Below are 26,702 nucleotides of genomic sequence, written 5' to 3'. Positions count from 1 at the left end.
GCTGGGTTTCGATTTCTCGTTTGACTAAATAGCCAAATATCCTCTTAAAGCTTCAAAGTATGGTTTCATTAAACTATAAGGTGATCTTGGTTTCGATGGTTAGAGTATCGTGTCCTAACGTGCTGGATGTGATATTCCTTCGGAACAAGAGAATCTTATGTTTCAATTCATGATATCAGATTTTCTTTTAAGGATCGCATTTTTAAAAAAAAACTCTTCAAATTTTTAATTTTCGACACTAAGACACTAATTAATCAACTAGGTACCAATTTTGGGCGTATCGAGGGTGCTAATCCTTCCTCGTGCATAACCGGCTCCCGAACTCATTTTTCTGGATTTCGTAGACCAAAATCGTTGTTTTAATAAAATTAAATCATTTATAAAAAACAACCACTTTTTGAGGTGACCCGATCACACCTCGTCAAAAAAGGGATTGGTGGCGACTCCCGTTTTCATTTTTTAAATCCAAGTCGACCCCGTTTTCATCCAAAAAAATGGTGTCAACACTATCTGTATCACAAAGTCATATAACTAGCCGAGTCAATCCTATATATAGACTTTGTGTATAGAAACTTGTAGCCATATGCTTTGGTGCTATATCTTTATATTATTCACATCTCTCGAAACCAAATTTTTAGCTGCAAGTTGTTAGCCACCTACGCATAAATAAAAACCCAAAATTTTAGTGGTTTTCGTTTGCCATATTATTTAAACCTAAATATAATTTTGCTGACATTTTGGCTACAAAATGACCTACCCGGAGATTCTATGTTTTAAAATATGCATGGATCAAAGGTAACAGTCTTTGCAGAGATATAGGGAGATCAATTCTCAAATTAGATTTCGATAATTTGGTTTCTTATGGGTGTAAGTAAAAGTTGTTAAAGTGTTGTTGACACAAGATGATAAAATCTAAAGGCTTAACATATAGGATTCCGATACAAGTTTAATATAAGGTTAATATACTATTATTTAGTTGTGTTTAGTTTTAATGTTCACTTTAATATCTGAATTTTTTTTTCAATTTGATACTTGAATTTTTGTTCCAGTTAAGTACTTGAGATTGACTTCATTGATACTTGAGTTTTTTTTTTGTTCCAATCTGGTATTTAAATTTAGCTTCAATGTTTATTTTGGAACCTGAGTTTTTTCAATTTGGTACTTGAATTTTTGTCTCAGTTAAGTATTTAAATTTATTTTCAATGTTCAATTTAGTACTTGAGCCATTTTTTGTCCTAATTAAGTACTTAGATTTTTTTTATTAGAACACGTTTCAAACAGTCATCGATACAGATAATTTCATTTTGTCTTGATATCAAACTGAATTTTGAAACTAAATTCAAGTAGCATATGGTATATTAACCTTTTTCACATATATATTTATATATATATATATATCCATACATATGTGATCACGTGATAAATAGTATCAACCTTTTTCTTTTGGACACTAAAATTAAATGGTGTTGAAAAGTTATCCATACTGTCAAAGAGCCAACTCTTAGTTGAGACTTGAGAGTATCATTAGTAATCACCATAGCTTTATGAGAAAATGAAAAAGTGACTTAACCTAAGAGTGGGAAAAAGGACTTTGGAAGTTGTGTGAAAAGAAGGGAAGGATCCGAGAGAATCAATCTTAGTTGGTGAAATTGCTTTAAAGATTTGCCTTAAAATAAAGCTTTAAGAGCTGCATGATCGAGCATAATGAAAAATATTAAGGTGAGTTTGGATGGGCGGTGCGTTTACTTCGGTTAGTGTAAAAATAGCGGTGGCGGTAAAATTAGACACTGTAACGATACTGTAAGGTAAGACAAAAAGGAAACTAAACGCACCGTCCATCCAAACTCACCCTTAAAAAGCTATATTCAAAAGTTATTTATGTTTGATTCTTTCCTTCTTCATGTAAGCAAACAATAGAGGAGAAGAGAAAGTCTTTAATATTTTTGTTATCATTAAAATATTGATGATAGGAATTAAATATTGAATGGTTTTAATGGGGCACGAATTGATGTTTAAATCATTTAATGATTTTTTTTTATTTTTCGTGTTCTTTTTACAGTTTATGTTCAAAGTTTGTGGCTAATCCTCTCAATAATACTTTCTTCAAATTCAAATTCGAGTCGCCCTTTAAAAATGGCATGTAACTTACTAGCACTAAGAGAAAGAAAAATGATAATTTTAATTGATTCATACATATATTTTAAAGTTATAAAGATAAATTTAGCCCTTAACGTTTACATCTTTTGTCAAATTGACCCTTATTCTTTTTTGAGCTAAATTTGATCCTCAACTTTTAAAAAATAGTCGAATTTAACCATCAACCTTTTAAAAAAAGTAGAATTGTTGTTTTCAATAGAAATACTCACTAAAATGTTATTTTTTTAAACATGACTAATCACATGTACGTCATGCTATTGTTTTGAATTTTATGACATTTTTATAATTTTTGAATATTTTAATAATTTTAAATTATTTTTCGATGTAACATATAAGACAAATAATGTCATGTTAACATGAAGTACACGTGAATCGCCACATGACTTACCATGCCAACATCGTTAAAAAAGTTATGGTTTTAGTCAGTATTTTTGTTAAAAAAACAAATTGACACTTTTTTAATAAGTTAATGGTCAATTTTGGCTAAAAAAAAGAGAGAATAAATGTCAAATTCAAAAAAGATGTGAACGTTGAAAGCTAAATTTACCATGACTATATAAAATACAATATTTGAATAGACTTTTGTCAATATTTCAAATGTGAAATTCTTTTCATTATAATAACTTTAATCCTTTTATGAAAGAAAAAACAAAGATTAAAGGGTTAGTATCTCGTAGATAATTAATTAAGTTTTTTTTTTTAAATTTCACAAATAGAATAAAAAACTATCATTTGCGTCATTCATTTAGCTCGTGCTTCTTCAACTAAAAAAAAAATCACTCTTACTATACCAAATAATTATCCAAGATTAGATATCATTAATCAATAAAAGAGATTCTTCTTTTTTAAGACATATCTAAGGATTATTATCATGTAATTTTTTTTTTAACTTCGTAGGTGAGATTAAAACATCATCACGTGCTTAAGTTATTATTAAGAAAAAAAATATAAAACGAACAGTTAACAAATGTTTAATTCTGCATGTTCCCACGCATTGTTTATTTGGTCACGGATACGGTATTCGTTCCATTGGGGAACTCAACTCCTGTTTCTCACGGCATTTTTTTTGTAAAGGATGCGTATCGATATCTCTCCGACCAACACGAGGCTAGAATACCCGCAACTACCCTTCGCGTGAATTGGAAAGCCTTATGGAAAATCCGGCTTTTCTGATCTTCCTTTGGAAACTGTGCCGCAACTACCTCCCTCTCCGGATAGAACTGTGTTTTCGGAATATTACAAGGAACTCCAATTGTCCATTGTGTGATCGCATGGATGAAAACATTGACCACCTGTTCCGCACATGCTCTTTCGCCAGAGCTATATGGTTTGGTTCTCAATACTCCATCCGGTCGGAATACTTGGGAGTAGCGGATATACGAGAATAGATCCTTCAGTGGGTTCAACAATACTTAAAATCTGACCTCTTCCACCAAACATGTACAATGAATGGATCCTAAATATTCTTTGGCAACTATGGAAGCATCGCAACTGAGTTTGTTTCAACAATCAGACTGCTAATCGTATGGCACTGCTCCAAAGTGTACAATGTTGTTCACAACAGTACCAAGTCCTCTTACGATCGGACAAGCCAAATCCCTACATTTAAACCGGCCAAATCGAACAACCTGAACTGGAAACTCAACTTTTCCCCAACAATTCACCCTTCTCGATCATACCGGTCTTCATTCACTCCAACACAACACATACTTTTGGGGCAGCAGTACTAATTGTTGGGTATACTCCTGTTCCAACATGCATGTCCACATATTACCAAGGTCATTCAAAACTACACAGCCAGCTACTCCTAGCTCGAATGATCTTACTCAAGCTAAAGCACATTGGGATCCAATTAACTCAACTGCATTGTCCCAACCGAAAATGGTATCCACTATTCCGAGGCAAAGTACTGGTCAGTGGAAGATCGAGCCCATCCATCAGGATATTAAATCGCTTCAGGAAGGAATAAGCTTTGAAATGTCAACCGGAAGGCACATGCTACATCGCAAACTCTATCACCTAGCCTATCGTCGCATAGTTACTCAATCCTTTAGGGATTGGGCTAAATAATAATCACTCTATGCAGTTTATGCTTTTGTTATCTTACCAATAAAAAAATTCTGCATGTTGTATCAAAAGAAACTTCACCAAGTAATTATAATTAGTTCACATGTACCAAGCTCTTATTTTTTTTATAAATATAATGCCTTAAAAAAATCTAGTAATCTTCAAAACTATTATGAACTTTAAAAGCTTTTCTTCTTCATTCGAAACCAAAAATCAAAACGAAAATTTAAAATTTTAATTACTTTTTAATTACTAAAAGTAATTAAAAATTTAAAAATAGGATGATTTTGTATGCAAATAAATGTTAACGAAAAAAAGCTGGCAAAAACATAGGTACACACAGCGAAGAAACCTCTGGCAAACTGCGGGCTTACTTTGTAGCCCGTAAGCCATAAGAATCCTGCAGAATATATATAAAACGACACCGCTTATTTCACTACTGACGAGGAAAAAATAAATTGGCACTACAGGGCCCAACCGGGTTCGAACCGGTGACCTCTTGATCTGCAGTCAAATGCTCTACCACTGAGCTATGGACCCAAGCTGGTATACGAGTTAAAAATAATTTATATATAGCAAATGTTAAGCACACTTGACACATGATATATATTTTTTTATGTTTTTTGGTCTCTCTCAAACTTGTTTCTTTGGTTCATCATCGCTAGGGAATAACAACATAGAAAGCAATAGGTTTTCCAATTTCAAAAAAATAAAGGAAGCTTGTTGCAAGAAAATATAGCAGTATTTAATTAATAAGCATTGTATCAAATATAACAATATATAACTAATAAGTGTTGGGTGCAATGGTAAGACACGTTTCAATTTTAACGTTGAAAGTTTTAAACTTGGAAATGACAGAAGGTCAGTCATAAATTTCGAACATGAACTATAAAAAAAAATAGTAATATATAGTCTAGTACAAACCAACCCCTCCTGTGAAGCTATTAGCTTTGTAGAGTTGTAATAAAGAACATAATTATTTTTGGATCCAAGATATATATTCAAGGGTAATTCTCCTTCGAGGGTTCTCTTTTTTCTCCGTCGTTTTCTTTATTAAGCTCAAATACTATACTTTCTTCATAATATCCATTTTTTTATTGACATAAGCATCAGAATTCGTCTAAAATACAAATTCTAATAAAGTAAGTACTCTTTAAACTCACGTTTATCTTGTAAATACCCGAACGTATTCACGTTTATCTTTAATAATATATTTACAATTAAATATAATAACTAATTGTTGAATTTCTTCATACATGTGAGCTTTTGAGACAAAACTGACGATGAATTTGGATATATTCACGCATGCATCATCCCTCCTAATTTGCATTGTATTATTTTAAAATATTATCACCTTCGAAGTTGAAAATAAAAATATTTAAAAAGAAAAATAGGATATCGATTCAATAAACCAATCTTAATTAAATAAAAAAATATTTTTAAAATCTGTCAACAATGTGCTTTTCTTTTCTTTTTTCTTTTTAAAAATTGCACTAATATAAGCAAGAGCATAACAAAATCATGGGTTTTTAATTAGTTGGGTAAAATATTGCGGCCTAACTCAGAGCCTGCTATTCGGTCCAAGCTAGCAGACGCTGGATCTTGGTTTGTCGTTTTCCAAAGGGACAATATAATTTTTAACCCCTGAACTTAACAGTTAGTTCACTTTAGTATTTATATATATATATATTTGTTCACTTTAATACCTAAATTTGGCAACTAGATTTATTTTGGTCCCTAAAATTTAGTTTCGTCGAGATTTAATGACGTGACTAGTATTCTTGAAACATGATTGGATTGGTCCGTTGAATCGAGATTCGATCAGTATACTAATCCAAACAAAAGGCTAAACCAATTGAATAAGAAACTGCTTGAAATCGATAAAAATAAAAAAAAGTGAGACAAAAACCAATTGTTGAACTAGTTTAGTAAATTATTTATTTTTATATTATTATGAATATTTATTTATTTATTTATTGTTGGTTTAACTATTAAACCAATCAAACCAATTGAATCGCAGAACCAATGGTTTGACTAGTTCAACCATTGGTCTAGTTACTAGAATACTGTATAAGATACTTTAAGATTGTGCCACATCATCACTAGAACATATATATATTAATTTTCAAGTGATGAATCATCGAACTTTTATATTTTCAAATCCAAGACCAAAACATATTTAGTTGCTAAAGTGAATAAACAAATCTAAATATCAAAATAAACCTAATTACTAAATTTAAGAGCCAAATATTATATTATCTTTTTTTTAAATAGAAATGTGATTTGCATGTATATATATGCGTCATATATAATTTAATTCAATAAAACATGGGGCTTTCCTGCCTCGGCTGCCTAAAAGAATTCGTGTTGCCTACCATGATTTGATTAATAAATTATTCGGTTTTAAATTGATATTAAGCAATCTAAATTTTATTCTCATCAAAATATTAATGTGTTTCGGTTCATTTTGTTTCATAGTTAATACTATAATTTGTATTGTTTTGATATAATTTTTTTTATATTTTAAAAATGTAAAGAAAAATCCTTATAACTTATTCAATTCAATTAATAATATTAAATATTAAATATTTGAATGTATATATTTTTTATTAAGTATAAATTAGACAATATATAAATATTTAAAAATACAATAAATCAAAAATAGTAAATTGAAGTACATTAGTATTGATAGTAATGGTATCAAATAGTGGCGAAGCTAGAAAAAAAATAATTTTAGGGACGGAAATTAAATTATATATATTTACAATAGTAAAAATGTAATTTCATCATTTTAATAGCTTATATTTTTATAATTTTTAAAGGGTTAAATAAAATTTTTATCATTTTTAGACGACCAAAATATAATTTTATCATTACTAATTTAAAATTTTATAAATTATAAAAAAATAAATTAAAAATTTACTATTTTACTCCTACTATCCTAGTGTTGTTATTTAGAGGAGTCTATGAATTTAATTGAAGTTTTTTTGCATATATAACAATATAAAATTGAAAATTCGTTTCATCATTTAAAATATATTTTTATATTTTATTTTTTGAACAATAAAATTCAAGAATAAAGCTACTAGCTTCCTTTTGGTCACTATTTTATTGCGACTTGTGGCCTATACTCTTTTTTTTTATTTTTATTCTTTTTGTTTTAAATACTGGCCATCCACTGAATTACATTTATCAGCATTTGTTAATCTCACAATTTTCATAACTATTTAATTAGAAATGCATCTCTCGTGGCGGCTCCTAACACTAAAATGCTTTCCCTCGTCTGTATATGATTGCATGCATGAACCCTACTACACCTTTTTTTATTTTTTATTTTTTTAGTATAAGCAATTTTATACCCAAAACAGTAAGAATTTGGCTTGATTTAACTTTAATTTAAAAAAATAATAATTTAACGACTTAATGTGATTATTAAATATGAGAATAACAGACAAAAGAGCTCATGCTAACACCCTTTTGAGGATTTCGTTTTTAATATGACTTTGAACTCTTGTGATTATATATAATATTTGCACTTACAAGAATCTCATAATTAAGATGTTTTAATATTATTTTTTTTATAATATAACTTTCTACTCTTTGTGCTTATACATCATCTTTATATGAGTTAGGCACTGGGCAATAATTTCCTTCCCATTTGCATATATTTTGCCTTTTTGATATTTGGAGGATAAGTAGTACAACTTATTATGGGTTGGGTCATCTTGTTTGAAGGTTCATTGAAAAAGTAAAAGGATTTGAATAAAAATATAAACTTGAAAAATGAGTTTGGTTAAAAAAGAGACCCATTTAGAGTTTTGGATAAGTTTTTTTTTGCCCAGACTCGGCTCGGCCCAACCTGAATTTGTAAAAAAAAGAAAAGAAAAGAATTTGATGCTTTTTGCTGTTGTTTGCACTATTTTGCTGCTATATTGTCACTATTTTGGTGTCGTGTCGCTATTATATTACTAATATTTTATTGTTATTATTTAGATACTGTATAACCCTTATTTTATTATTAATTTTCTACTATTTTACAGGCATTTGTTTGCTAAGTTACACTTATCTTAATGTTATTTAAGTATAAATAAATTTTTAATTTATTTTTAATTTGTTGAGAAATATTTATTTTAATGTTTTTAGTGTATTTGATATATTATATTTTAAAATTTATTTTTATATAAAAATAAATACGGGTGGGTCAGGCTGAATTTGAGCAATTTTTTAGACCCATTTTTTGGTCGGACCTAGAAAATAGAACTAATTTTTTATTGAAGCCTGACCAAACCCAACCTGACCTAATCCATGATCTCCTCTACTCAGTAATTATACATTTATCTAAATTTAAATGCTAGAAATTAATATAAATTAATACATTTAAATCATGAACGGAGATACATGTTCTAGAAAACTTCACAAATAATGTTAAAAGGATAGACATTTTTTTAAGGTATACTAAAAGATTAAGAACAAGTATTAAAAAGGATCTCACGTGGCAATTTGTGAAATAAATTTTTTTTTAATTAGCAATGACTCAATGTATCAAATACCAGTCCATCTAAAAATAGATTAGAATGTTATTTAATTTGATACATGAATTTAGATTTCGTTAAGATATGGTGGTTGTGACATTCTATATTGTGCCATAATCTTTTAAAATTTTAATATACTATAATCTCATAATGTTACATCATCATCAAGGGCAAAGCAAGGAATTTTGTTTGAGGAGGAGGCAAAGTTAAAAGTTTTGTATAAAAAATGCTTAAATTAGATTATTAAATTTTCATAAAGGATATAATTATCTCTTTTTTTCATTTAATAAAAATGTTAAAAAAGCCTAAATTGAATCTTTCAATTTTGGGAAGGGGCTAAAAAGTAATTTTTTATTTATCCAGTTGGTCTCCTACCTGCCCCTTTGGCTACACCTTTGGTCATTACACCTTAGTGGAATACAGATTAAAGGATGAAATTGGAAAAAAAAGATTACCAAAATTCGAGACTAATATGGACAGAAAAATTTTAGAAACCAATTTGAAAAATGTTACTAACTTCAGGGACTATTGTTGCTTTAGCAAGCATTAAGCTTTAATTCGAGGGGTTGAGCTTCGGAGAAATTGACGGGGAGTTGAAATGTTGAATTATAGAAAAAGTCCCGACGTGGAGAAAAGCAATTGGTCACAGAAAGCAGAGGAAAGTACGGGCGGCGTACCGTGTTTTTGTGTGTGCGTGTGTTTTTTTACAGTTTTAACTCTTAAGCCGAAAAAGTCACCTAATATATCAGGCTGGTCGACAAAAACCTTCTTACCTTCTTTATTAATTTTAAGGTTTAATGATAAATTCAGTCATTAATGTTTACATATTTTATCAAAATAGTTTTAATTATATTTTTAAACTTTTTTAGGCATCAACCTTTATTTTTTTAATTATTTTTTAACAAATTTGATAAAAGTACTATTAAAAAAGTTAATAGATTTGATGAAAATATTGAATGTGTGCATTCTTTTTGAAACTTTTTTTTAGATAATTATGTAAAAAAAAAGAATAAAGGTTGATGGCCAAAAAATTTTAAAAATACAATTAGGACCATTTTGATAAAATATGTAAATGTTAGTGGCCAAATTTATTATTAAATCTAATTTTAAGGTAAACTATACTAATCACCCATTTTTAACACTCAATTATAAAATTTAATAAAATAATCACTTAATTATTATTTTTTCACTAGCATTTAAATGACCAATGAAAATAGGAATTGTCAACTTTAAAATGAGCATATAATAATAATTTTAACCTTCAACCTATATATATTATATTATTTTATTTTTATTTTTTTAAATTAATGAATTAATTGAACGAGTGTTGAAGTTTTTTGTGTTAATCAAATATGATAATAACGAAAACAATAACAAAAGCAACTCAATTGAATCAATGTCGAACAATTTAACCATGAATCTTATGAAATTGATAAATAGTGAACTAAGGAAGACCGAGTCATCTCAACCTTCAATATTCAATAAGCAATGAAGAACCAAAGTATCGAGAGAAAAGAATGAGTAAATTAAGGTGAAAATTATGACTTTGGGTTTTTGGGTGTTCCAATTTTGGTTTTTTTTTTCAAATGTAGTTGATAATTTTTTTTTTAGTTTTTTAGTTTTTTAAAACTATAAAAAAAGTATCAAATTACACAATTTGTAAATATTGAGGACTAATTTTTTTAGAATCAAGACTAAAGTGACACAATGTATAAATATTTGAGGCATAAAGTTGTTATTATGTCATTTTTAAAAGTTGAAACGTTATCTTTTCGTTAGTCATTTAGCAACTAGTGATAAAAAAATTTTTGAATAGTTAAATAACATTTTTTAACTTTTCCTAGTTAAGAGATTAAAAAAGAAATTTATTAATAGATAAAATATTAACTGTAAATGTAGTAAAATATTAAATAAATTGAGATAGAATAATATTTAGTCTCTAAATTTGATCATTTTTCACATTGGTCATTGAATTTTTTTGTCCACATTATTAGTCATGAAACTTGACAGTTTTTTTCAGTGATATTTGCGTCATATAATTACTTGAATTTAAAAAATGTATAATTTATTAATATTTTAAATAAATATTGGTATTTTTATATTTTATATAAATATTTCAAAATTTCCAGGTGATGATGCGGCACAATCCCAAAAAGCCGCATCATACCTGTCGAAAGCATTTTTTTGAAAAAAAACAAAAATTTTAGGTTGTCGACTTTAAATAATTAAAATAAAAATTGGAAGTTGCCACCAATCTTTTATTAAGGTGTGATTGGGTCACCTAAAAATGAATTTGGTCTACAAATTTTAGAAAAACGGGTCCGGGAGTCGGTTACGTATGAGGAAAGATTAGCACCCTCATTACGCCCAAAAATTGGTACCTAGTTAATTAATTAATGCCTTAATGTCGAAAATTTAAAAATCGTAATCCTTAGCAAAAACTTAAAAACGTTACGTATTAAGACCCTTATCATTTCAGAGAAATAAAATACCACACCCAATACGTTAGGGCACGACATTCTAATTTTCCCAAAAAATGAATTAGGGCAAAATACTAGTGCAATAAAAAATGTAAAAGAATACCCATTTATTCAAGATTTAAGAAATCGTGGCACAATTCCTCTAAAATCCCAAACTCAGAATATTTCCTTTATTATTTTTAAAAAATATTCATTTCGAGAAATCAATGGGTCACATCCAATACGTTAGGATACAACGTGTTGAATTCCTAATAATGAGTTCTTATTTTTTTGATTAAAGAGAAATGCTCAATTCTTAGATTTAACGAAGAAAATCGGAACTCAATACGTTAGGGCTCAATTTCCTTGAAAATCCTAAATACAAGCACTATCTCAATTTTGAAAAGTTTGAAATCGAGTAAAAAAAATGATGTAATGTTATATTGAATGCATGTATAAATATTGCAATAACAAATAACAATAATAAATACGACAATTGTATATAAATAAGATAAAGAAATAAAAATTAAAGAAAACCAATAATATGCAAAGTATCAAATAAATGAGCAAAGAAAAATATGAAAACATAAATCAACAAACATATAAAAAATGAAGAAAATAAAGTACATAATATATACATTGAAATTATGGAAAAAATATAAATTTTATATAAAAAATATATTTATATATATAATACATTCATGAGAATTAAGAAAAATATACATATAGAAATTATAAAATATGGATAGAAAGTATAATATATATATACGTACATATATATATAAGTTAATAAATATATAGATCATAAAGATAATGATTACATATATATATATATAGAAATTATAAAATATGTAAAGAAAGTATAATATATATACGTACATATATATATAAGGTAATAAATATATAGATCATAAAGATAATGATTATATATATATAGAGAAATTATAAAATATGTATAGAAAGTATAATATATATATGTACATATATATATAAGGTAATAAATATATAAATCATAAAAATAATAATTACATATATAAACTTAAAAAAGGAAAAAGAAAATATTTTGAAATTAATTAATTCTAAAATGTGATAAAAAAATTAGGGCAAATTCACAAATAATTGAAGTCTCAAGGACCATATTGAACGTGCAAAGAATGCAGAGGGGCTGGAAAGGAAATTATCCCTTCTCCTCTAAACGACGCTGTTCAAATTAGACCAAATTGAAATAAAAATAAATAAAAGGGTAAATTAAAAAAAATAAAAAAAAACTTAATTACAAAAACATTAAAAGGCGGAGGGGCTAAATAAAATAAATAAAGAAAATTCGCAGTGGTATCACCTTCTCCTTTTTTTAAAATCGTAAATAAATAAAAAATAATCGAAAGAAAAAAATAGTAAGCCACCTTTAAAAAACTGCCAATTGTTCTCTTTTTTTATTCCTCCTCCTTTTTCCTTTTTTTTTACAATGAAGGAAGGGGCCTCTATTTATAGTTGAGCCTCCCAAAATCTAACGGTACAGATCAATTACATCAACGGTGAAGATTAAAGGGTATCTACAAATTAAATCTCTAAGATTACAAAATCACATCTTCTAAGATTACATATCATATCTAAGATTGCATATCCTCGAATATTATGTTTTCATATGTGAGTCCGGGCTAAATTTGGGTATTACAATACCTTAACATAATCCAAGTTTATGGACCAAATTGAGAAAAAGTACTAAATGCCGAGACTTAAAGCAAACTAAAAAAAGTTCAAGGACCAAATTTAGAGACTAAACTATTGCTTTATTCCATTCATAAACTAATTTATTTTAATTTTATAAAATACAAAATATAAATAATCTACAATTTTTTAATTTTAATTTTAATTTTATAAAAAAATTCAAGTGATGATGTTGTACATTCTCAAAGTAACACGTTACCATACCTTAACATAATTGAAGTTTATGGATCAAATTAAGAAAAATTATCATATTATGAAACTAAAAACGAACTAAAAAAAATCAAAGGACCAAATTGAAAAATTACTAAATTTAGAGCCTAAATTGTTGATTTATCCAATTCATATTCAAATCAAATCGTAAAATTCCGGACAGAGATGGCCAATATATTTGAAAAGATAGTGATGAATACAATTCATGCAAGCAGCTTTTTTTCTTTTTTTTTCCTTCTTTTTTTCAAAAGGTCCAACATGAGATTTTTAAGACTTGAAAATGGGTGTGGAGTCAAATTTCCGACATTCTTGAATTCCCCCCAAGTCTTCCTTTCTAGTCCTATAAATACCCTCTTAAAATTTCATCAATCTCCATACAAATTTAGCTCATACATATACATACACACATATATACACTAAGAATTATACACCTTGCTTATATAGATCCCGAGAGAGCTACAAAAAATGGGGGTTTTCCTGTTATTTCAAATTTTTTTCACCATAGCCACCATAAGTTTTTCTCTTCATTTCTTCTCCACATTGATATTCTCATGCTGGGTTCTACCCATTAGAGCTTACAAAAAGATTAAAAAAAATGGATTTACAGGTCCAATCCCTAGTTTTCCAATGGGAAACATCACAGAGATGAAAAACAGTATGAATATAAACGTTTCTTCTTCACTTAATGTTGTTTCCCACGATATACACTCCACTGTGTTTCCTTATTTTGCTCGTTGGCAGAAATCATATGGTAAGTTTTTTTTTTTTTCTAAATTTGGTCCTAAACAGTATATGGCTTATGATTTTACGGCTTGTTTGAGCTTGTGCTTTTGTGTTGCAGGGAAATTGTTCATATACTGGCTGGGGATGGAGCCGTTTTTGTACGTTGCAGAACCGGAGTTTTTAAAGAACATGTCGGCGGGAGTGTTGGGAAAGAGTTGGGGGAAACCCAAAGTGTTTAAACATGATAGGGAGCCTATGTTTGGAAGTGGGTTGGTGATGGTTGAAGGAGATGAGTGGGTTCGCCATCGCCATGTTATTACGCCTGCATTTTCTCCTTCTAACTTAAAGGTATTATTATCCTTCGTATTTTCTCTCCTTTTTATCTCCTTACAAATTAAAAGAACAAATGCTTAAAGTAATATTTAATCCCTAAGGCTTTGGCCCTTCATTTTTTTTTTGTCCATATTAGCCGGGGAATTTGTTAGTGATTTTTTTCATGGATTTTGTTAAGATACGATAATATGACATTTTAAGATTATGTTATGCTATCACCTAAAAGTTCTTTAATAAATTTTTAATTTTTTTAAATTTATATAAAAAATTTAAATTCCATAATCTCAGTGTTATGCCATTATTCTTGAATGGAATCCAAATTTAAGGATTAAATTAAGAAATATCGTCAAATTTTAAGATTAATAGAGAAAAAATGTTTAGGGACTAAATTAAAAAATTATCAAATTTAAAAGACTAAATGTTAATTTATCCGAAAACAACTTAGGCTCCATTGTGTACACCGCGTCTCTGAAAAGCGTAAAAGTCTAACTTGTAAAGTAGAAAACATTTGTTTTCAAAACCAAACGGGTCATTCAACACAACAGGTTAGTTCTTCAATTTATTAATTTGAATGGTTTTGATGCAGTTGGATTAAATAATTAATTAAAAATTTATAACAGTAAAACATTTAAAAATTAAAATAAAAAACGGTTTAATTTATTATTTAATTCATCAATTCAATCTAACTCATTTGATATTTCTTCTCAAATAAAATTTTCAACTAATTTTAATCCAACCCATCGTATCCTATGAGATTCAAACAACCATAATTATATATTCATGTAAAGTTAACGGAACAATTAATACACAAAAATAAAGTAAAAGTTTGCAGGAAAACAAGCATTTTTCTTTTTGTTCAAAAGCACGAAAACATGCATTTATACCTAACATTGGACCTGGTCCTATGTATATATATATATATATAAAATTAATACATGAAGCCATTTATTTATTTATAAATAAAATTAGTTGTATATATTTTTTTAAGAAATCCAAAAGTTTTGAGTTATCATTACATGAGGTGATTACAAAATATAAATTTTTTAAAAAGAATTTTTAGGTCGATTGGATCTTAACTCGATTGATATGAGTATTATTTTCAATGTAGGAGAATGTAGATTTGAGTGCGGTAAAACGTATTATCCTCCTATTTATAGGTTAAAGGAGACTATGAATAATTCTATATATTATATTAAAAAAAATAAATATGATCAAAATTTATAATAAAATTAATAAAAAAATACTCTAATTTTTTTGGTACATTTAGTTAGTTGATAATATTAACACTAAACAAATCATTATATTTAAAACATGGCACGATTAAAGTAAAGATGCATTGCAACGGATAGAAAATAGCTGCAAAAGATATTTTTGATCTTAAAACTATATTATAGACTGCGATATTGATAGTGGAAGAGAATTAGTCATTATTGTATGTGATAGATATCTTGTTTCTAATAAAGAAATATATATAAATTAAAAGTTGTATTCGTTAAGATGACATTACATCCGTGTATAGATTTATATATTTAGGGGTATTATCTTTTTCAACATCTCTTATTCCTTTTACTCACTTTAAAGAGGTCTTATTTTTTTATCAAGGTTTTATTTTCAAGTTTAAATTTTTATTAATTATTCCTTCTGTCTAGGCAAAAATGTAATAGTAATTATTTATGGAGTCAAATTTTTTAAACTTTGATCTCAATTATTTTAAATGTTTTAACTAATTAAAGAATAAAAAACTAAGTAAAAAAAAATACCATTACAAGCCAAATTGAAATTTTTTGACCATTGCTAACTATTCTAACACATACGTATAAACTCCTTCCTCAATACTTCAATAACCAAACAAAGCATAGAGTGCATTAACAAATTGAAATTTGACTATTCATTTTTTGTTAGGGTATTGAGTAAATCACATTACATTACATTCTTATAAAGAATTTAAGTTTGATTTTTGAAGAAAATATTATTGTAAGGGTAGCCACGAACTTGAATTTTTTTTTTAAAACGAACATTAAAGGATACATTAGTCATTAAAAATATATTTGATAATAACCCTGATGAAATACATTTTGCTTTGATAATGTAGGCTATGGCAAGCTTGATGGTGGAACCGACAACGAAGATGCTAGACCAATGGGCTACTCTAATAAGCTCTGGTTATCTCGAAATCGACGTCGAAAGGGAAATCACAACGACCGCAGGGGAGATCATCGCGAGGACCAGCTTCGGGTTGAGTTACCAAAATGGGAACAAAGTGTTTGAAAAACTAAGAGCAATGCAAATCACACTTTTCAACTCCAACCGTTATGTTGGCGTTCCATTTAGCAAATGGATGTGCCCTAAGAAAAACCTAGAAGCCAAGAGACTCGGAAAAGAAATCGACCAATTGCTTTTATCTATAATCGATGCTCGTAAAAAGAGTTTGGATATTGGGACGTCCCCTCAGAAGGATTTGTTGGGTTTGTTGATGGAAGGTAGCCTCGTTGACGGACGGTCGGGGAAGAGCTTGACAGCGAGGGAGCTTGTCGACGAGTGCAAGACTTTCTTCTTCGGCGGCCATGAAACCACTGCATTGGCACTCACTTGGACATTGTTGCTTTTGGCCATGTATCCCGATTGGCAAAACCAATTGAGGGACGAAATTAAACAAGTGATTGGAGATGGAGAGATCGATTTCACTAAGCTTGCTGACTTAAAGAAGGTAAATGTCTTTACTATATCTATATATTTAGATATATACTTATATTAAGCCTAACTGAGTTGATGTCACAAGTCATCTTAGCATCAAGTCAATCAAAAAATTATTGAAAAATCTTTACATTTACAAAATTACAAATATAACATAAGACTATTTGCCTTTTTCGTATTTTTATATAAAATTAATAAATTTTCACACATCATAAGTTTTAAACCTTACATATTGTGTGCATTCATAACTTCTATTCATACATATATTTTTTTGTTTCTACTATGGTAACCCAATTTTGAGGAAGTGATATTGCAAATATTAATACTACTATTTTTCATCAATAAAATTCAAATTCAAAAATCTATTTAAGTGACCTTATTAAATAGTGGCAGATCTTGGGGGTTAGCAGGGGCCCAGCCCTCCTAAAAGTAATAAAAAATTAATTTAATTATTTAAAAATTATAAAAATATAGATTATTAAAAATTAAAATTTAATTTTGGCCCCCTAATTTTTTTTTCTAATTTCGCCCTTGTTATTAGACTCTTTTAAACTTGATCCAAGTGACTTCTATTATAATTCTTTTTCCATTCTCCTTCATTTCTAATCAATTTCTTCATTAATTTTCAAGTGTACATGTGTTTCCCAAGTCATAATATGAAAATTTTTATAAGCGAAAGTTAAAATATATATGTATATATATCCCATATGTCAAAGGTCAAAGTTCAACCATTTGGGAGTCCTTTGACACTTCAACTGTGGCAAGTGGTAGCTCCCCACTAGTTTTGAATTGGTTCTAAACTCTAAAGTACCAACGAATTCCACATGGAGTTATTTATTTATTTAATTTTGGAATTTTTCTCTGCCTTCTTTTTCTTTTTTGAGAATTTAGTTTTGGGTGAATAATACTAAGTGGCTATGACTTGTAGATGGGATGGGTGATGAAAGAAGTGCTAAGACTATACTCGCCAGCACCAAATGCACAAAGACAAGCAAGAGAAGATATAAAGGTGGATGATATTGTTATCCCTAATGGAACCAACATCTGGATCGACGTCGTAGCAATGCACCACGATCCAACATTATGGGGCGATGATGTTAACGAGTTTAAGCCAGAAAGGTTTAAAGATGATCATTTATATGGTGGGTGTAAACACAAGATGGGATTTTTGCCATTCGGATTCGGAGGTAGGATGTGTGTTGGAAAGAATTTGACAATGATGGAATATAAAGTTATAGTAACACTTATGCTCACTAGGTTTTCCTTCTCCCTCTCATCAAATTATCGCCATTCACCTTCCATTTTGCTTTCTTTAAGGCCTAGATATGGACTGCCCCTCCTAGTTAAACCCCTCTAAGCAATTCTTTTCCATCCTTTTTTAGATTAAAAAGGTGAACTTCAACCTTAAAACCTTAGTTACAGATATTAAAAATGTTACATTCAAATTCATTGTATTCTTTCTTTATATTTGTTTCTTTGCACCAGCATTAAGGTGTTCAAATCTGTATTATCCATGTTGAAATTAAAAAAATGTAAAATTCGATTTCTCTAAATTATTATTATTTTTTGGCCAGATGAATTATTCATTATTGATATTATTGAAGATCAAGATCTTATGAGACATAACTATTTACCTCCTTAACTAAGACATTTCTTTGGTTGATGATACTTATATCATTTCTTCTTTTGATTTTTTTTTTACACTTTTATAATTTGTTTTCACTGAGAAATCATAAATAACAAAAATATTAATCGAAATGTAGAGTTTTAAGGGTGGTATCATTTTTTAATTAGGGTATGGGTACCTATTAATATATTTATAACTAATAATGTTTAAATTTTGCATTTGAGAAAATAAAATGAGAATAAATTTAAATTCACTATTTCAGAATATAATGAATTAAAAATAGATCTTTACCACGATTATTACACCTGCAGAAATAATAATCTAATTGAATTGATCATGAAAAATAAGGTGTTAATACAAGGATCATATTCTACTACAGTATAATGCAAAGAAAATAATAAAAGTAATGAATATCGTTGCCTATTTTTTATGTATAGAAAGTAATTTTCAATTTCAATTACAATTACGACCAATTTAAAAAAAAATAGGAAAAAACCGTAACTTCGACACAGTTTTGCTGCTATCCTGCTATTATAAAAGTTTGTTTTTTTAAACAATGAATGGAAATTTTTCATTCATTGTTTTGAATGAATTGTAATTAAATGATATGTGATTTTGGGGCAACAATCACTTTTTAAAAAAGAATTAAAACATTAAAATACCTGGACTTCGTTTCATCACCATTAAAGCTACGGCGTGCGAACGACCAGGTTCAACAGATATGATGTATACTGAAGAATTTGTTCTTGGAAGAAAAAGAATAATCTATCTCAGTGAAACCTGCAGATGCATTTCAATGGCGACAACAGTGTTATTTTTACCAAATAGGAGCCCTGTCAGGAAGATTGTAGGTTGTAGGTAAAAGTAGCATTGAGACCATGTAATAGAAATTAGATTACATTTTGCTCCCTCTAATAAAAAAATGAGCAAAATTAGTCATTGTACGTTACATTAAAGAGTAAATTGGTCCTTTTCATTAAAAAATTCATCCATTTCTATTATTAAAAATGGACAAATAGTGATACATGCATGCCACGTATAACTCATGCTGATGTACAAAGACCCGTTTTTAACCATAGAAATACATGAAATTTTTAACAGAATAATCAATTTGCTATTTGATTTAACATGCGAGGCCCACTTTGTCCATTTTTCGAGTAAAATGTGTAAAATGCAATCTAACTCCTAATACAGGGATATTAATAGCAGTTTTACCTAGGTTGTACGGAGACATTACCTGAGGTGAAGGTATAAGGTTGTGGCAAGTTTTATCGCATGGATATGGACAATCAATCTCTTTGGTTATTTTTCTGCTAAAGTACCAATCTCCAACTGCTTCAGCAATGGTCTGTCAAAGAAAAAATGTATTATGAAGTTTTTAAAAGTATCAAATATCATGTATAATCAATTGCTTCTGGAAATAAAACATGTTAACCTTATTGTATAATAAAGATTGTCTTAATTAGTGAACCTACCTTATTGTGTATTCTTGGAGAATCAACAGCAAACCATGTGTCCTGTGACTCACTTTGGCAATGAGCAAAGCATGAATTTAAAAACATCCCATCTCTTCTTGAATTTTTGTAGAATGCGTAAAGAGCCACAAGCATATCACGCCTCAAACCTAGCACAAGCTTTAAATTTTAATATATGTGTGTGTGTTTGATTTTATCAGCATCATAAACCAACCTTGCAATACACTGATCTGGTATGCACTGCATGCAGCTGGGTCAAGCTTGCAACGATTCCAGTGTCCGTGCAAATCAGCAGATGGTGGAACCAAACTATGATGAAACTGAGGGGGAAAGAACACGATGGTTAAAGTTATGGTCATATCACACTATGTTAGAACATTGACTCGAGATTGAATAGTAGTGGGTTTATAAAACATGCTAGAGCAATGAAAATTTTACCTGGAATACATCATAAGCTGAATTCAAGATGAAATAAGGTGTTGAGATATAGTTCAATGCGTACTGGGGAAAGAAACACTGCAGAAAAAAAGAAGTTACATACCTTGAGCTGCAAGCAAAAAAGTTAGTCGTTCTTGTATGCATTAGAGGGTGACGGAGATCATACCAGCTTTGGATTGCTGATCGACCTCGTGCAATTTGGATTTAGATTTTGTTCTATCCCCTGTCATGTACATTTTATTGATGTGAACAATAATGGTACAGGTTCAAAACAGAGTTTAACTAGGCACATTCTGTGTTAATTCACACGCGCTAGTTTTCATGTATCAGGAAAAGTCTAAAAATAATGTAACACATGCAGAGAATATGGACCTATTCATACGCTATAAAATGGCAACTTGCATGTTGCCCTTTTCTTGGAATACATTTGCAGCATTAATATAAGAATACTATAAATTCCGAGAAATAGTCATTAGTTATCTTGTGTATCAATGTCCAGCAAAACACATACAACAATCACAATTTAAACCAATGATTAAATTAAGTACCTGTAAGGCAACTAGATCATGATAGAAGGACCTCATAGAATAATTCAAACTTATGTCTCGTCTGCAAATTGAAAATCAAAATATGTAAACATCTGGAAATAGAAGATTGTCCGTTGCAGAGAAAAATGAAACTTACTCATCCAGAAAAAATCCAGCATCGCTTAAACATTTCACACTGGCATTGCTTGGTAACATCTTTGTGAAGTTGTCACAGTGCAAAAAGGTTGCTAGACCCCCAGCAGAGCAACCTGAAAGCAAGGCCTAGAGCAGAGAAAAAGCAAAAGAAGCCAAGTATTGCTGAAGTTCACTTAAAAAATATTACAATTGAACACTGCAGGTCATATTGTATGAACATTTGTAGTAATCTGAACTTACCTTGCGTGCTCTTGACAACCCTTTAGGTAGAAGATCATGGATAATTGCTTCCCAAATTCTTTGCCCTCTGAAATAAAGCAATGACGTCTGTTCATTTCAGAAGCATATATAGGGAAAGAATCAGTAAAGAGCCAATTAAAAGGTCTTTCCCAGCATATACATCTTATAAGTCAACTTTTAATGCCATAGTTTCTACAAATCCTACCATGACTTCATGATTCGTGCACTTAAATGACACTGTGAGTTTTAGATTAATATGATTTTTAAAAAAGAAAAGTTACACTAAAGACACATAGCTAAAATGATAAATTACCCCGTTATCAAACTTGCTATCTCCTGAAAATGAGGCTCCATCACAATATCTCAGCTTCACACGGTTCCAGTTGTAAAAATCTGATTTTAACGAGTGATCAATTTAATGATTATTCCAAAGCAATCATAAAGAAAAGAAATGTCATTATAACACTTGCTTGTTCAATCTACATTTCTTATTCAGTGAATCGTAAACAAGGAAGGTAAGTGAAGTTTTTTGTATTCTCCCCTAAATGCATAAAAGCTAGGTATAAATGTGGTTCCACTAAACGGATATAAAGGGGTAAAAGTATCATAAAGGCTTTTGCATTAAGAGTTAGATTGTATTTTGTTTTTTCTACTAAAAAATAAGCAAATTAATCATTGTACATTAAATCAAAAAGCAAATTAGTTTTTTTTAGTAAAAAAAATATTTCCATTTGTATTATTAAAGACTGGGGAGCCTAACCAAATAACCAAACAGTGACAAATAGCCCACCATATGTACTTCATTCTGATATACAAGATTAATTTGTTATTTTTAAGTAGGTGTTAATTTGTTATTTTTAAGTAGGTGGTGGAATATGCAATCCAATTTTTAGTATAAAGGTTTTCATAATACTTTTACCAATACAAAGGATATCTTTGTAAAGGAAAAATGGTTCAACTTCAAGTAAGGAACAGCTGCCACTACCCATTTTTCACAATTATCTCTAATGTTTGCCAGTAGGAGAAACATTCTATGAACATATATGATGCGTATGTCAAAATGAAGAGAATACAAAGAACCCAAAAGGACCAAAACCTAAACAATCCTTCTTTCTTCCCACCGATTTGATGGTTGGTCAAATTTTAGGAATTAAGACGAAGAAAACATTCCTCAAATGGGGTCAACATGCAAGGTTATAAATGTAATTTACAATGCACCATAAGAAAGCCCGCCAGAGAAGCCAGTGGTGCCAGCCAGGATAACATGGCCAACTGCTACTTTGCCGCAAACTATTTATTAATCGAAACCATAACATGGGCATGTCTGCATGATTACCGGGAAATTGATTACCCTTTTCCAAACAAAAGTAGTACCATTATACCATACTAGATCTCCGGTTCAACGACAGTCTTATAATGATTGGTCAAGGAAAATAGGATCCGACTCCTTTCATCATTTCAAAGTTAATAATTTTAATATATTTTTATTTATGAATAAACGCTAAATATATATAAGAGTATTGGATATTTTTTTCTTTTTGGACTGAAGTAATGGATAACATCAAAATAATGTAAAAGAAATAATGCATGGATATTGTCGCGTCGAATACCAATAGAAAACAACTACAATGCACGTTTCCTTTTTGTCTGTTTTTCTTTCATCCAGCCATATGAGTATGACAGACTACCAATATTACGTAAATCTAAAACATTCCCATTAATCAACCATAACTTCCTTGTTAATTTCCACTGGTATACCTGTGGTTATAATCCGAACCCATCCATTTTCATGTCTATTTTGGAGTCTGATTGGTTTAAACTCTATGTACTCTCTCTTAAAATTTCCAAATCTTTTATGAATTACGTATCGCATCACATGCAGTATATATACCCAAACGTAACAACTATGGCAATTGAGAAATAAGATAGTGAAGTGAACCTGGATTGAGGGAGGCGTTGTTGCTTAAGATGCCAGAGAAGACTTCTAACTTGCTCATGTAGCGAGTTGATCCGCGGCGAGTTTTGGCTCTCTCCAGGCACGATGATATGTCATTACACCACCCACCACCCTGATAAACAGATGATAGTATGCATGGAATAAAATTTAAAAATTCAGAGTAATTAATAATCGGACCCCACTGACCTACCGGAACTGACCAGGTGGTCATCCCGATAATCTCGTGATTCTTGTCTTTCCTTAGGCTCCACGCTTGGGCCTTCTTTATTCTTCTTTTCTTTGCAACTTTAATTTGTTTTATGGGACCATAAATAGAACAGCTCTTTTTTGTTCATTAATAGTACAGCTTTTTTCAAACATAACTTTTCTTACAAGAAACTATTTAAATATAATATAGTAAAATATTTGGTACACTATCACTAGAATTTTTAGACTCCAAAAATAAGGCCAAAAGGTTGACAAGTATCACGTAGGGTATGATAAAATATATTAAAATGCAGAAACGCGTGGCAATTTTTTAAAACTGCTTGTGGAATTATAAATTGTACACTATCAGTGTATCAAATATTAACCCTATAATATATTGATAATGTATAATATTACATCATATAACAAAAAAAATATGTACTAATTAGAATATAAATTTAGGGGAGGGATCCACTTATATCGGTGAAAAACTAAAGTAGTTTTAAGTCTTCTATATATTTTTGTAAAATTAATATTTTAACAAACAATCGTCATATTTCATATTCCATGCACATCAAATTTGACATAAATTTAAATTTTCTAACTATTAATTTATGTAAAAAACTTTCAACCATTCAATAATATATTTTAAATTGATGGGATAGAGAAAATATTATATGACTACTAAAAATGTATCAAATGCAAACTTTTTTTTCAAGAAAAATGGAAACCTTTTATATTTGAGTAAACTACAGTAGGGATCACTTGACTATGTTTTTTTTAGTCACCAATTGCAAAATGGTTATTTAACTATTAGTATTTTTTTTTGTTATCCAATTATTGAATTTTATTTTTTTGTCATCAACTGGCTAGCGTAAAAATGTAAATTCCCAAAAATTTAAAATAGTTGGTTGACCAAAAAAGATAAAATTAAATAATTGAATAAACATTTTGTAACTTTTCATAGTTTGGTGATCAAAAATAACTTACTAATATTTGGGTGACATATTGTAACTTTTCATAATAGGATCACTACTAATAGAGTTTACCTATATATTTATTATTAAGCTAAATAATCATTACTAAAAAATGGAACTTCTAAATTAGAATCTACATTTCTTTCTTCTTTTATCTTCTGTAACTTTTACCAGGTTAGAGGTATTTGTAACAAAATTAATTTGACGGGTTAGGCCCGCCCAACACGTCCTAGGATGACAAGATATGGACCGTATCTAACTAGCCCAATTCAGATTTTTAAGCTTTTAGTGGAGCACAATCTATGACCAATTAAACTACAGGATTTGTTGGACTAACACTGTAACACAGTCGAGTTATTCATCTAACAAATCTAATTCGTTCACTTACACAAGGTTTTCTAGTGAAATAATAAAAGAATAAATTCTAAAACTACATAACAATTATGATTTAATGCGTAATTATATATATAAATTTTATTTTGTATAATTTTATAATGAAATTTTAATTTGATCTAATTTTTATAAATTATTAATATAATTATTGAACCATAATTAAAATTTTACGTGTATAAATATACTAAATTAAAATTTATATATACAATTACATGTTAAATTAAAATTTATGCATAATTTTAAAATTTATTTGTAAAATCTAAGCAATAACACCAAAAAATAATAGCAATTTATTCATTAATGGCTGCAATGTGACAATCATTTTTTTTTTCAATCAGACAGCATTACATACATATCTTATTTAGATTGAAAGCGCAAAGACGAGAATAAGAGAACCAATTAGTATCAAGCAGTAGCGTTAATTCACTCGATTTGTAGCCTGAATTATTTATTTTCTATTTTTACACCTTTTTGCTAGTCTCCAATGGAATGATTTTAACTTTATCTGACAAATTCAACCTAATAGTCGGCTGCCACTCAGCCGTTCTCGCTTGTGGTCCAACGCTAAAAGATAAAGAGAAAAACACAAAAGTAAAATGCACGAGACCCTAGGGTTGAGCAACAGTATCAAACAAAGGTGGTATTTGCAATTTTCCAAAGCATCTAATCTTAAATCTAATCTCATATTCACGCCAATTCTCACACCAGAAACATTTTTGGTTCAACGCTGTCTTTACACAAATTTGCCATTAAAGAATTTAAATAGCATATACGTATGCGATGGCGATGGCGATGGCGATGGCGATTTAGCTTTTATCATCTTATATTTTGACGAAAAAATAGTAAAGCATACCACAGCAAAGGATGAACTCAGTTATTAATTATTTAATTACCTCAAACTGTAAAATCCAGTTGTTTGATCCGGCGCCGAATCCTCTGTGAAGATGATACGCCGGCAAACTTCCATCCAAACAGACTGTCAAAAATTCACAAACCAAAACAGTTCACTGACAAATCATTAAAAGCTTATAATGGATGAAGAAGTGAAAAAAACCAAAAAAAAAAAAAGAAGCTAATCACCGGCGCCGTGAGCGGTGGCGTTTCGAACAAGAGTCATGCCAACAAGGAGCCGCTCGCCGGAGCAAATGCAAAATGGCGCGAGGACTAGAAATAGGACTAAACACAGCGTAATTTCTATTCGGATCTTCATCATCTTCACGTTCGTTTTGAAATTATATTCCACTTGTTCTTCTCATTGAATTAATAATAATGAAGAAAAAAAGGGGAATAGTTTGAAGAATCTTGTCCTCGGGCTTTCTTAGTGATAACGGACCCACGAAGAAAACAGATCTGTTACTAAAGCTGCGGGAATGGACAGTTGATAGCTTAAATAAGTAACGAGAGACAGAGGCCATAAACGTACTGGAAGGTGAAAATTGACAAAATTAGCATTAAATTATTAAAAAAATTTAAATGTGCCATGGATTATTTGGAGTCAATATCAGATAAAAATGTGAGAACACTGAACACACCATGTCTCCATCTCAAGGAAAATAAAACAAACAAACAAACAACATTGAATTAGAGAATACTATTCTAATATTATTGGGAGGGATAGGGTACAAACATCAAATATTAACCATAAATTATATAATATTTTAAAATATTTTTTGAAAGATATATTTAATTAAAGAAAATTAAATAAATGATAAAAGTTATATAATTACACAAACCTTAAAATATATCATAAGTATTTGTACTCTTCTCAATTTTGGAATTTAATTTTATATTTTTGTTTTTAGAATTTAATCTCATTACTTTTT

At 29.3% G+C, this 26,702-nt stretch overlaps 2 protein-coding genes and 1 non-coding gene across 3 annotated transcripts; 1 reads left to right on the top strand and 2 right to left on the bottom strand.

Annotated features, from left to right (window-relative positions):
• Positions 1 to 4,692: 4,692 nt before the first annotated feature.
• On the bottom strand, positions 4,693 to 4,764 carry TRNAC-GCA (transfer RNA cysteine (anticodon GCA)). The gene has a single exon. It is a non-coding gene; the product is annotated as a tRNA-Cys (tRNA).
• Positions 4,765 to 13,447: 8,683 nt separating this feature from the next.
• LOC121224395 (cytokinin hydroxylase) lies at positions 13,448 to 18,352 on the top strand. Its single transcript, XM_041107675.1, has 4 exons — positions 13,448 to 13,904; positions 13,995 to 14,224; positions 16,302 to 16,916; positions 17,832 to 18,352. The coding sequence occupies exons 1-4, from the start codon at positions 13,619 to 13,621 to the stop codon at positions 18,258 to 18,260; spliced, it is 1,560 nt and encodes a 519-aa protein (XP_040963609.1). The 5' UTR covers positions 13,448 to 13,618; the 3' UTR covers positions 18,261 to 18,352.
• A 477-nt stretch (positions 18,353 to 18,829) lies between these two features.
• Positions 18,830 to 26,495, bottom strand: LOC121224396 (pectin acetylesterase 9). The gene is made up of 13 exons (XM_041107676.1): positions 25,960 to 26,495; positions 25,773 to 25,855; positions 23,306 to 23,435; positions 21,680 to 21,759; positions 21,367 to 21,453; positions 21,128 to 21,252; positions 20,992 to 21,052; positions 20,610 to 20,666; positions 20,444 to 20,521; positions 20,220 to 20,325; positions 20,006 to 20,154; positions 19,768 to 19,878; positions 18,830 to 19,310 (listed from the first exon to the last, which is right to left on the bottom strand). Exons 1-13 carry the CDS (start codon positions 26,090 to 26,092, stop codon positions 19,296 to 19,298), a joined length of 1,215 nt encoding a protein of 404 aa, XP_040963610.1. The 5' UTR covers positions 26,093 to 26,495; the 3' UTR covers positions 18,830 to 19,295.
• Positions 26,496 to 26,702: the final 207 nt, after the last annotated feature.

The sequence above is a fragment of the Gossypium hirsutum genome, chromosome D12, assembly GCF_007990345.1.
Source record: "Gossypium hirsutum isolate 1008001.06 chromosome D12, Gossypium_hirsutum_v2.1, whole genome shotgun sequence".
NCBI classification, from domain to species: domain Eukaryota; kingdom Viridiplantae; phylum Streptophyta; class Magnoliopsida; order Malvales; family Malvaceae; genus Gossypium; species Gossypium hirsutum.
Note: the sequence above shows the minus strand (reverse complement) of the source record. Positions and strands in the feature narration are given on the sequence as shown.

Bases quoted from the DNA above. Each gene is read 5' to 3' on its own strand.
- LOC121224395 (XM_041107675.1), top strand. From the start codon at position 13,619: ATGGGGGTTTTCCTGTTATTTCAAATTTTTTTCACCATAGCCACCATA. The intron at 13,905-13,994 runs GTAAGTTTTTTT...TTTGTGTTGCAG, and splicing joins TCGTTGGCAGAAATCATATG to GGAAATTGTTCATATACTGG. The intron at 14,225-16,301 runs GTATTATTATCC...TTGATAATGTAG, and splicing joins TTTCTCCTTCTAACTTAAAG to GCTATGGCAAGCTTGATGGT.
- LOC121224396 (XM_041107676.1), bottom strand. From the start codon at position 26,092: ATGATGAAGATCCGAATAGAAATTACGCTGTGTTTAGTCCTATTTCTA. The intron at 25,856-25,959 runs GTGATTAGCTTC...AATTTTTGACAG, and splicing joins CGCCACCGCTCACGGCGCCG to TCTGTTTGGATGGAAGTTTG. The intron at 21,053-21,127 runs GTAAGTTTCATT...TTCAATTTGCAG, and splicing joins GCTGGATTTTTTCTGGATGA to ACGAGACATAAGTTTGAATT.